This window comes from Aotus nancymaae, unplaced genomic scaffold (assembly GCF_030222135.1).
Source record: "Aotus nancymaae isolate 86718 unplaced genomic scaffold, 86718_ANA_hifiasm-v0.15.2.pri h1tg000016l, whole genome shotgun sequence".
Lineage (NCBI taxonomy): Eukaryota > Metazoa > Chordata > Mammalia > Primates > Aotidae > Aotus > Aotus nancymaae.
Genome location: NW_026988428.1, coordinates 36,577,912 through 36,588,161, shown reverse-complemented (window position 1 = coordinate 36,588,161; position 10,250 = coordinate 36,577,912). Strand labels below are relative to the sequence as shown.

At 53.1% G+C, this 10,250-nt stretch overlaps 1 protein-coding gene across 1 annotated transcript; it reads left to right on the top strand.

Moving 5' to 3' along the window:
- Positions 1–6,699, top strand: KRT3 (keratin 3). Its single transcript, XM_012450272.2, has 9 exons — positions 1–718; positions 1,778–1,998; positions 2,892–2,952; positions 3,300–3,395; positions 3,705–3,869; positions 4,282–4,407; positions 4,664–4,884; positions 5,225–5,259; positions 6,009–6,699. The coding sequence occupies exons 1-9, from the start codon at positions 74–76 to the stop codon at positions 6,326–6,328; spliced, it is 1,890 nt and encodes a 629-aa protein (XP_012305695.2). The 5' UTR covers positions 1–73; the 3' UTR covers positions 6,329–6,699.
- The last annotated feature ends 3,551 nt before the right edge of the window (positions 6,700–10,250 follow it).

Genomic DNA, 10,250 nt, shown 5'->3' with positions numbered 1-10,250 from the left:
TTCCCTTCCCTCTTCCTCTCACTCTCAGTGTCCCTGCTTAACGTACACTCTTCTCTCCGCCAACCTCCTCACCATGAGCAGACAAGCCAGCAAGATATCTAGTGGCGGGAGCCAGGGTTTCTCCGGCCGCTCTGCTGTGGTCTCCGGCAGCAGCAGGATGAGCAGTGCGGCCTGTGCTGGGGGAGCCGGCGGAGGGGCCTGTGGCTTCCGAAGTGGAGCAGGCGGCTTTGGCAGTCGCAGCCTCTACAACCTGGGTGGCAACAAGAGCATCTCCATCAGCGTGGCAGCTGGCGGCTCCCGGGCTGGTGGCTTTGGTGGAGGGCGTAGCAGCTATGGCTTTGGGGGTGGCTATGGAGGTGGCTTTGGGGGTGGCTATGGAGGTGGCTTTGGTGGTGGTTTTGGAGGTGGCAGAGGAATAGGAGGTGGCTTTGGTGGAGCTGGTGGCTTTGGAGGGGCTGGTGGCTTTGGAGGGGCTGGTAGCTTTGGAGGGGCTGGTGGCTTTGGTGGCCCTGGTGGCTTTGGTGGGCCTGGCAGCTTTGGGGGTCCTGGTGGCTTTGGCCCTGGGGGCTTTCCTGGGGGAATTCAGGAAGTGACTGTCAACCAGAGCCTCCTGCAGCCCCTGAATGTGGAGATCGACCCCCAGATTGGGCAAGTAAAGGCCCAGGAGCGGGAGCAGATCAAGACCCTCAACAACAAGTTTGCCTCCTTCATAGACAAGGTGATGACACTCTGAGTGGCCATCCCTTCCTGAGCTAGGGACTTTGAATTTGACCCCTGGGACACAGTGTTTAAATGTGTCTTGGATGGGCCAGACTGGAGGGTGAGGAGTTAGGATGGAACTCTAGGGTCTGAGAAGACAGTCAGGGCTGCGGAGTTTGTCCACACGGTCAAGTGAGGGGAGGTGTGGAAAGAAAACGGTCCCCTATTTGGACCTGAGCACCACATACCCTGTTTGTCGGAGCCTCTGCTGAAGTCTCCAGTCATTGCTTCACTGAGTCCCAAGCTGGCAGGGCAGGCAGCCCAAGGCAAGGGTCATGGCCACCGTCAGGGAAGGGTCCACCGAGAATGGAAGACTTCAAATACAGGTTGTCCTCTGAGGCTTTCCAGGAAGCCCTTTCCCCCACATGTCGCTGTGCCAGGCAGAAGAGACTAATGCCCTGGAGAAGGGATTAGGAGCATAAGTAGAACCTTAGTCCCAAGGGACTGTGGAGAAATGAATGACTTTGCACCCTTACTCAGCCCAGTCAGGAAGAGAAGAGTGCTCGGTGAGCTTCTCCAGACCAGGACAGCTCTCATGGGGCTGCCTCTCCACCAGGCTCAAGAGAGGTGTTTTCATGCTAACTATGGTGTGTCAGCCAGCACCACCTCACTGTTTCTGAAGGGCTAGCATGTCAGTAGAGTCATGGGTGGAAATGGTGCTGCTGAGATTTATGTACATTTTTGCAGAGTGTACTGTAGTTTTGGAAGTTGAAGTAGGGTCATGAAGTCCCCAGGGACACCAAGGGGTCAATCTTATAACTCTCTTGCTTTCAGGTAGGGGCTACTTCCAGTTTCCCCTTCCTCTATAACTTTCCAAACCTTGCTGCAAGTGTAGTGTCTTGACTGATCACCCGTCTGACCATAATCTCTCTGACTACAGTAGGAGCCTATCTTTGCATCCTTTCTAGGTCTTTGTGCTGGGGGTGCAGGGAGATAGACACCTAGCCCTGCCTGGGTGAAGGCCCCTCTGCTCCTCTGCTACAAGTTTACCTGATGTTGCTTCCTGCAACCATTGCAGGTGCGGTTCCTGGAGCAACAGAACAAGGTGCTAGAGACCAAGTGGAACCTGCTCCAGCAGCAGGGCACAAGTTCCATCTCAGGCACTAACAACCTTGAGCCTCTTTTTGAGAATCACATCAACTACCTGCGGAGCTACCTGGACAACATCCTCGGGGAGAGAGGCCGCCTGGACTCTGAGCTGAGGAACATGCAGGACCTGGTGGAGGACTTCAAGAAGAAGTGAGTGACAGGGCAGGAGTGGGAAGATGCCACGGCCCACCCTGTTTCAGAGTCTCGGCCCTTTCTGCATGCCCCCTGACTGCTGGGCAGTGATGTCACCTGGCTCATTTCCCTCTCCTTACCTTCATGGAGAACAGCTTGGTTCATTCAGTTCCCCCTCACCTTCCTTCCCCAATTTAGTTCTTTGCAAATAAAATTGGGGCAAGAGTTTAGGCTAGGCACAGTGGCTCATGCTTATAATCCCAGCACTTTGGGAGGCCAAGGCGGGCAGATCATTTGAGGTCAGGACTTCGAGATCAGCCTGGCCAACATGGTGAAACCCCATCTCTACTAAAAGTACAAAAATTAGCTGGGTGTGGTGGCACACACTTGTAATCCCAGATACTCGGGTGGCTGAGGCTAGAGAATTGCTTGAACCCAGGAGATGGAGGTTGCAGTGAACCAAGATTGTGCCACTGCACTCTAGCCTGGGCTACAGAGCAAGACTATGTCCAAAAAAGAAAAAAAAAAAAAGGAAGCATTTAGAGTCAGGGAAGCATTTCCTCATGAGCCACGTTGGGGAATCCCGGTTCTGGCATTTGAAAGATTCTGGGACAACTCAGGGCATAGTGATCAACCATCCCAGAGGTTTGCCTGGGACTGAGCGTTTCCTAGGATGCACAACTTTTAGCTAAAACCAGACAGTTTGTGCTAAAACCAGACAGTTTGCCTGGGCAAATCGACATGGTTGGTCCCCCTAAATAACAGGGAGATAGTAAAGAGGATGTGCTCATCTGAGGGGGCGGGACAGGGATGGAGGGATAGAAGAGCTGACCGTTCAGAGTTCCAGGGATCAGTGGTGTTTATGGTGACCTCCAAACCAAACTCAGCTGTTTTTTTCTTTACTCATACAGGTATGAGGATGAAATCAATAAACGTACAGCTGCTGAGAATGAATTTGTGACTCTGAAGAAGGTAAGGGTTGTGTGTGAGGTTTCTGAGTCTTGTAGCTGCAGGTTTCTGGCTGGGTTGGGGGAATCTCTTCACTCCACTGCCACAGAGCTGCCAAGTTCAGGCCTTTGGAGCAGTAAACAGAAGTCAGGTGCACCTTGGTCCGGAAAGTCCCTAAAAGATCCCATCAGCTTTTAGTTGTTTAGTAGGATTGAACTTAGACCATCCTAATGAGATACAAATTGCCCATTCAAGTGGAGACTGGTCTTAGACAGACTCACTGCAGCAGTCCCCTCTGCTCTTTCTTGCTGCAGTTATGGTTTGTTGTTTGTTCCTTGGGGAATAAGACCTTTATGCTCCTCTTTTCTCAGGATGTGGACACTGCCTATATGAACAAGGTGGAGCTTCAGGCCAAAGTGGATGCCCTGCTAGATGAGATCGACTTCCTGAGGACCCTCTACAATGCTGTGAGGATGTTACCTACTAAGAGGGGACAGAGGGAGAGTGAGATGTTTCCAGATTTGAGGTTGGTGCATTTTGGTATCTAGGCCCCAGACGACGGTGTAGGATGAGCCTGGAGATGAGGACCATTGGAAGGGATTCCACAGGATGGGCTGCAGACGTGGGGTTCTCTGAGTGGCTGGGGACAGTGTGCAGCCCATACACATTTGGAGTAAGGAGTCAGTGAATGAGACTGTTGATCAGGAATCTCTTTGGGGCCCTGTGTGCTTGTTACAGAGATCCCAAAAGTGAACAAGCTCCCTCTGTGTTAACAGGAGCTGTCTCAGATGCAGAGCCACATCAGTGACACATCTGTGGTGCTGTCCATGGACAATAACCGCTCCCTGGACCTGGACAGCATCATTGCTGAAGTTCGTGCGCAGTATGAGGATATCGCTCAGAGAAGCAAGGCCGAAGCGGAGGCCCTGTACCAGACCAAGGTGGGTGCTAGGCACCCCTTAGAGGATCCACTGGAGGCTTTAGAGAAGCTGTGGCCTATTGGACAGCTGGGTAGTGAGTTGCCAGTGGTCACTGGGTGAATGGCTTTTGATTCTACCCTCTGAAGACATCCTTCTAATGGTGGTTCGGTTGCAGAAAGTCTTGCCCCTTGGGGAGGTGGTCACCTGCTATGTGGGACTGACTCCAGCTTGCTCAGGAACTACAGGGTAGGAAATCTACCACAACAACCCAGATGTTCTCTTTGCCTTGGGGGGTGTCCCTGCCGAAACCCAATGCCATATCATCTTAGCAAATGCTTACTGAGCTTCTCAAGATTTGGTGGGTGATGTTGGAGGTATAGAAACAAGTCAAGCAAAGCTGCAGGAATACCCCATCTTCCCTTCTTTTCTCTAGCTGGGGGAGCTGCAGACCACGGCTGGCAGGCATGGGGATGACCTAAGAAATACCAGGAGCGAGATCATAGAGCTCAACAGAATGATCCAGAAGCTGCGGGCAGAGATTGAGAATGTCAAGAAGCAGGTGGGATGATCATGGATGCTGGCACCTGGGATGACTGCTGAGGGGCAGGGGCTAGGATCTCAGGACTCTTCCCCTGGAGTAGACGTCTGGAGGTTATCTCAGGCTGGGTGATTCACAGGGCACTGTCTCCACACAAGATGGAGGCACTAGGGTAGGAGGAATGTTCCCTGACTTTAAGATGGGATAATCCATTGCATGTCAGGAAGGGCCTGGGGCCCTCTTACTGAGCTCATCCTTCTTACCTCCCTTGCCCCAGAATGCCAACCTGCAGACGGCCATTGCGGAAGCCGAGCAGCGTGGGGAGATGGCCCTCAAGGATGCCAATGCCAAGCTCCAAGAGCTGCAGGCTGCCCTACAGCAGGCGAAGGACGACCTGGCCCGGCTGCTGCGTGACTACCAGGAGCTGATGAACGTCAAGCTGGCCCTGGATGTGGAGATCGCCACCTACCGCAAGCTGCTGGAGGGCGAGGAGTACAGGTGAACCTGCAGTCCCGTCTTCCCATACCCCCTGGCTCAAGTCACATGCCGAGGGCCAGATAAGTGACCAAGTAACTGGGGATGGAGCTCTGCTATATAAAGAGAGGCCTTGCAGAGAAGCATTTGCCTCTACCAGCCCACTTGCTCCCAGGCAGTCGAAGTGTGTATGCAACCAGTGCCCACAGGCTCTCCCTGCAATGGCCCAGAGACGGGTGGAGAAAGCTCACCGATCTGCCAGGCTTCTCTGTTCAGCTCTGTCTGCTGTTCATGCCCTTGGTCCATGGACCTGTTGGTGATGTGCTTTGTGACGGGGCCGACATTCTCTTGTTTTCTCAAACAGGATGTCTGGAGAGTGTCCGAGTGCTGTCAGCATCTGTAAGTACTGAAAGTAGCTATGAAAATGAAAGTTAATTCTGAAATATCTGTACTAATCCAGAGCAATAGCAACTAATTTAAACATATTTTTATGGAAGTTGGAGGGGTTTCCTGGGAGAGGAGAGGGAAGCGATTGGCTTTTGTAATTGTTCTGGGTTCAGGGCACTTTTTTTTTTTTTGAGACGGAGTTTCGCTCGTTACCCAGGCTGGAGTGCAATGGCGCAATCTCGGCTCACCGCAACCTCCGCCTCCTGGGTTCAGTCAATTCTCCTGCCTCAGCCTCCTGAGTAGCTGGGATTACAGGCACGCGCCACCGTGCCCAGCTAATTTTTTGTATTAGTAGAGACGGGGTTTCACCATGTTGACCAGGATGGTCTCGATCTCTTGACCTCGTGATCCACCCGCCTCGGCCTCCCAAAGTGCTGGGATTACAGGCTTGAGCCACCGCGCCCGGCCCAGGGCACTTTTAATAGGCTCAGAAGGGCAATGTGGAATATCCAATAGGGGGCCCCTTAATGGGAGGAGAAATTCAGAGGCTAGATCCCCTCCAAGAGGGTCATCAAGACTGGACTGTGGCAGGAATCTCTGGCTAATTCATAATGGCTTAAAGGCAGGGGAGTGAGTAGCTTGTGGCCTTGGAACGTCTCGTGATGACCATCCTGTGCAAAGCTGCCGTGATCAGCTCTGGATAGTCCCGGGCCTGGTGGCCGGCGCTGATCGCTGTCCTGGTCCTGTCCTCTCCCCCACAGCCATGGTCAGCAGCAGCAGCAGCAGCGCGACGTCCGCCTCAGCAGGTGGCTACGGAGGCGGCTATGGCGGAGGCTTGGGCGGTGGCTTCGGCGCCGGCGGCGGCGCAGGCAGTGGATTTGGCCGGGGAGGCAGCGGTGGAATCGGCGGCGGATTCGGATTCGGCGGCGGCGGCAGCAGCAGCAGCGGTTTCAGCGGTGGCAGCGGCTTTGGCTCTGGCTCCGGGACCCGCTATGGAGTCAGTGGCGGGGGCTTCAGCTCGACCAGCAACCGGAGCGGCAGCATCAAGCTCTCCCAGTCCTCCCAGCGCTACTCCAGATAAAGAGCACGCATCGGCATCGCAGCCACCCCAGCGTCTCTCCTCCGCTCCTCATGCCCTCATATCGGCAACACCCCCAGCGCCACCCCCTGCTCCCCAAGAACGCGGCTCTGCGCTGGAAGGTTGGTGGCCTCCTGCTCCTCCTTCCAGATCCCTGGCCAACCCCAGCCACAAGAATTTCAGGCTCCCCCTCTCTGGCTCCAGCCTGTGCCTGTGATTGACCAGGCGTGGCCTAGGCTGCCACCTTCTGCTGCCACCTTCTGCTGCCCCGGGGTCCCCTCCCTGGGTGGGATGCTCACTGCAGCTCTGATGTATATAGCCCACAGTCCCCTCCACCCCTCTGGTCTGTAGCCAATAAAGTGCACTGTGTTTCACTCCGGGCCTCTGAGTATTTGCTCCATGTCCTTCTTCTCAGGGCGCTGAGCTCCCTGGTCACCTCCCTGACCTCCCTGCCTTTACCTCTGCAGCTGGAGAATTCTTCCTCTGGAACGGAGGCAGCTCGTCTCCTCCATCCATGGTGCGGATCCGGTTGTTCATTATTCTCTGAGTACTGTGGGAAGGGAGAGGCCCTGCTCCCAGAGGCTGTGTACCCTCACTGTCCTTAGTGGGGAAGGATGGGCCATGCAGACATCTATCTCCTCCCTGCCTTCTCTCATGTGGGGAAACTAAGAGGGCCTTGGGGACAGAAGGTTTCTTCCCTTGCTGTTGGTTCTCACTCCAGCTGACATCGTCAAAGTTTTCCCCTATCAAGGTGCTCCTGGGAAAGTGCGGGCTGCTGGAAGCCCAGGGCTGGAGGGGTTTCCCCAGAGCAGCCTATTTCAAAGTCTGACCCAGGAACACCATTTCATTGAGACTCTCTGCAATAAAAGGTTCCATGTCCATTACATCCTTCCTTTTTGGAGCACATATTAGAATTTCTAAGAAGTTCAGTAGCAAGAAAAACCTGTTAGCTTCCTGAATCCAGCATTTCCTGCAGAGGCCCCATTCCTGCACCTAAGAAAAATCTCTGCACCTAAGCACTGTGCATACACTTGGGGCCTGAAAGGATGTGCACCAGCCATGAGAGTTCTTTTATTTTTTATTTTTATTTATTTATTTTTTTGAGACAGAGATCTTGGCTCACTGCAATCTCTGCCTCCCAGGTTCAAGCAATTCCCTGCCTAAGCCACCCAAGTGGCTGGGACTACAGGCGCACACCACATGCCCAGCTAATTTTTTGTATTTTAGTAGAGACGGGGTTTCACTGTGTTAGCCAGGATGGTCTCGATCTCCTGACCTCATGATCTGCCCGCCTTGGCCTCCCAAAGTGCTGGGATTACAGATGTGAGCCACCGCACCCGGCTACCAGCCATGAGGGTTCTTGTCATCCTGGCGTCTACCCTGCACCAAGAAGCGCTGCTAAAGTGTCAGTTGGCCACAGGAGTGCTGTTCAGAAGGTCACTGCTGGAAAGGACTCAGAAGCAAGGAGTCCAAGCCTTCACATCCAGATGAAGACTGAGGCTCAGAGAGTCGGAGTGACTCCTTTAGGACCTTATGGCGTGTGGATGCCTGAGCTGGGAAGGAAGCCCAGCATCCCGAGTCTGGAGCTCCTTCCGCTTCCCACACTGTACTTGCTGCCTTCCAGGCATGCCACGCTGCCCGGGCACCCAGAGTGAACATGTAGGCTCTGGAATAGAAAAGTGGAGTCAGGCCAGGCCAGGGAAGCAGTATTTCCATTCTGGGACAAGGATGAATTTGTTTTAGAGATGAGAAATGGCAGTTAGAGAAAGAAAACCTGCAGCTGGGGGTTGAAGAGATTCAGTGTGGAAGTCCAGCTGCTGGTTCCACTTTTTGAAGGAGGAGGGATTCAGGAGCTGTTGTTTCACATTTGGGTAGAACGTACCTTTTTTTCTGGTTGGTATCCTTCTGTGAAAAGGTGAAGGAGACACAGGTGGGGAGACTCAGTGCCCTACTCAATTCAGGGCGTCGCCCTATGGGGCTGTGCCAGGCCAGTCATGGGGCAGCTGCTTCACCCTGGGCAAAGTCTTTATCAATGAATTCCTTCCTTCGCTTATTCAACCAGTATTCACTAAGTGTTTATTTTCTGTCTGGAACTGGGCTGAATTCTGGAGATGAATTGGTGAGCAAGAAATCAGATGTTGACCCCACCCTCATTTTAAGAAGGGACGCAACAACAACAGAAAAGGAATCAAACCAAATGAACAAGATAATTTTAATTTGTGGGAAGTGTAGAAAGAAATGACACTAGGGGCTGAGTTGGATGGATGCCAGGACCGGTTAATGTCCTGGATAGAGGTGGGGAGGTGAAGGGAAAGGAGAGATTTAACCAGGACGTCCAGTTTCCCAGTGCGAGCACTTGGGTGGTTGGTGTTGCCATTTACCAAGGTGAGTGGAGGGGTGGGAGGGCGGGATAGGTGTGGAGAGGAACTTCAGCTCTGCTTTAGGCAAGGAGGAGCTGCTCATGAGATAGTAACATGAGATGCCCAGGTGAGATGTGAGTCTGTGGATTCAGAAGGGGGCCCCGTCAGGGTTAGACACTTGCATCTGGACATTGTCAGCCTAAGGTAGATTTTAAAGCCATGGTAACGAATGAGTTTTTCCACAGAGAGGGTGGAGAAAAGGGCCCAGGCTGAGAACTATGGCAGCCGGGAATGTAGAGTCAGGGAGAGGAGCACAGTTGACCAGACGGTGGAGCCTGGGCCACGTTCTCCAGAGTGCCCCCACCTGAACAGTCTGGGGGGTTCTAAATTGGCTCCAAGGAAAGCCCAGAGCAGGCCTGGCCTTCCTGGGAACTGTGCCCACTGGTTTCAAGTCTCGCGTTCAGACAGTGACCTCTGTCCTTTGCTGTTCCTCCCTAGACCTATGCTCATGGCCCTTGTTTCTCCTGTGGGGGTTTACGGGAGCCCCTGCTACCTAAGTAACCACCAGTGGTGAGGTGGTGGGGTGGGGCTCCCTGCAGCTTCTTAAAGAAAAACCTGGCACACGGGGAGTGAGTAGAGAGGTTATTTCTTTGAGGTGTCATTATTCCACCATGGCCAGGGCAGGTGACCTTGGTGCCAGGACCTGAGACCCAAGGAGTTAACTCCATGCTTGGCTGGATATTCTCAGCTTAGCCCTGACAGTTTCTTTTATTCATTTATTTTTTGAGACAGAGTCTCGCTGTGTTACCCAGGCTGGAGTCTAGTGGCACTGTCTCAGCTCATCACAACCTCTGCCTCCCAGGTTGAAGTGATTTTGGTGCCTCAGCCTCCTGAGTAGCTGGGATTACAGTTGCACGCCACTAAGCCCAGCTAATTTTTGTATTTTTAGTAGATATGTCCATGTTGGCCAGGCTGGTTTCTAACTCCTGACCTCAGGTGATCTGACCAGCTTGGCCTTGCAAAGTGCTGGGATTACAGGCATGAGTCACTGCACCCTGCTGGGCCCTGACTGTTCCTAATCCAGGCTGAAAACCCCTTGCAGGAACTTCACCTGCTTCCAGTGCTCCTTCTTTTCCTTTGCATTAGTATTTGCATAGTTTCTCTGCACCATTCTTTGGTTTTTTTTTTTGAGACGGAGTCTTGCTCTTTCTCCAAGCTGGAGTGCAGTGCTGTGATCTCAGCTCACTGCAACCTCCACTTTTCAGGTTCAAGCGATTTCCTGCCTCAGCCTCCCAAGTAGTTGTGACTACAGGCGACGCACCACCACACCCTGCTAATTTTTGTATTTTTGGTAGAGCCGGGGTTTCACCATGTGGGCCAGGATGGTTTCGATCTCCTTGACCTTGTGATCCCCCCCACCTCGGCCTCCCAAGTGCTGGGATTACAGGCATGAGCCACTGTGCCTGGCAGCACAATTCTATGTTGACTTTTCAAGTGCTTTTAAGTCACTGGGCTTGAGTGTGCCTTCTTGTACTTGACTAGACTTTTCATTCTTTTTGTAGGTA

Coding starts and splice junctions, on each gene's coding strand:
- KRT3 (XM_012450272.2), top strand. CDS start 74: ATGAGCAGACAAGCCAGCAAGATATCTAGTGGCGGGAGCCAGGGTTTC. Junction 719..1,777: donor TTGCCTCCTTCATAGACAAG/GTGATGACACTC, acceptor CAACCATTGCAG/GTGCGGTTCCTGGAGCAACA. Junction 4,408..4,663: donor TTGAGAATGTCAAGAAGCAG/GTGGGATGATCA, acceptor CCCTTGCCCCAG/AATGCCAACCTGCAGACGGC.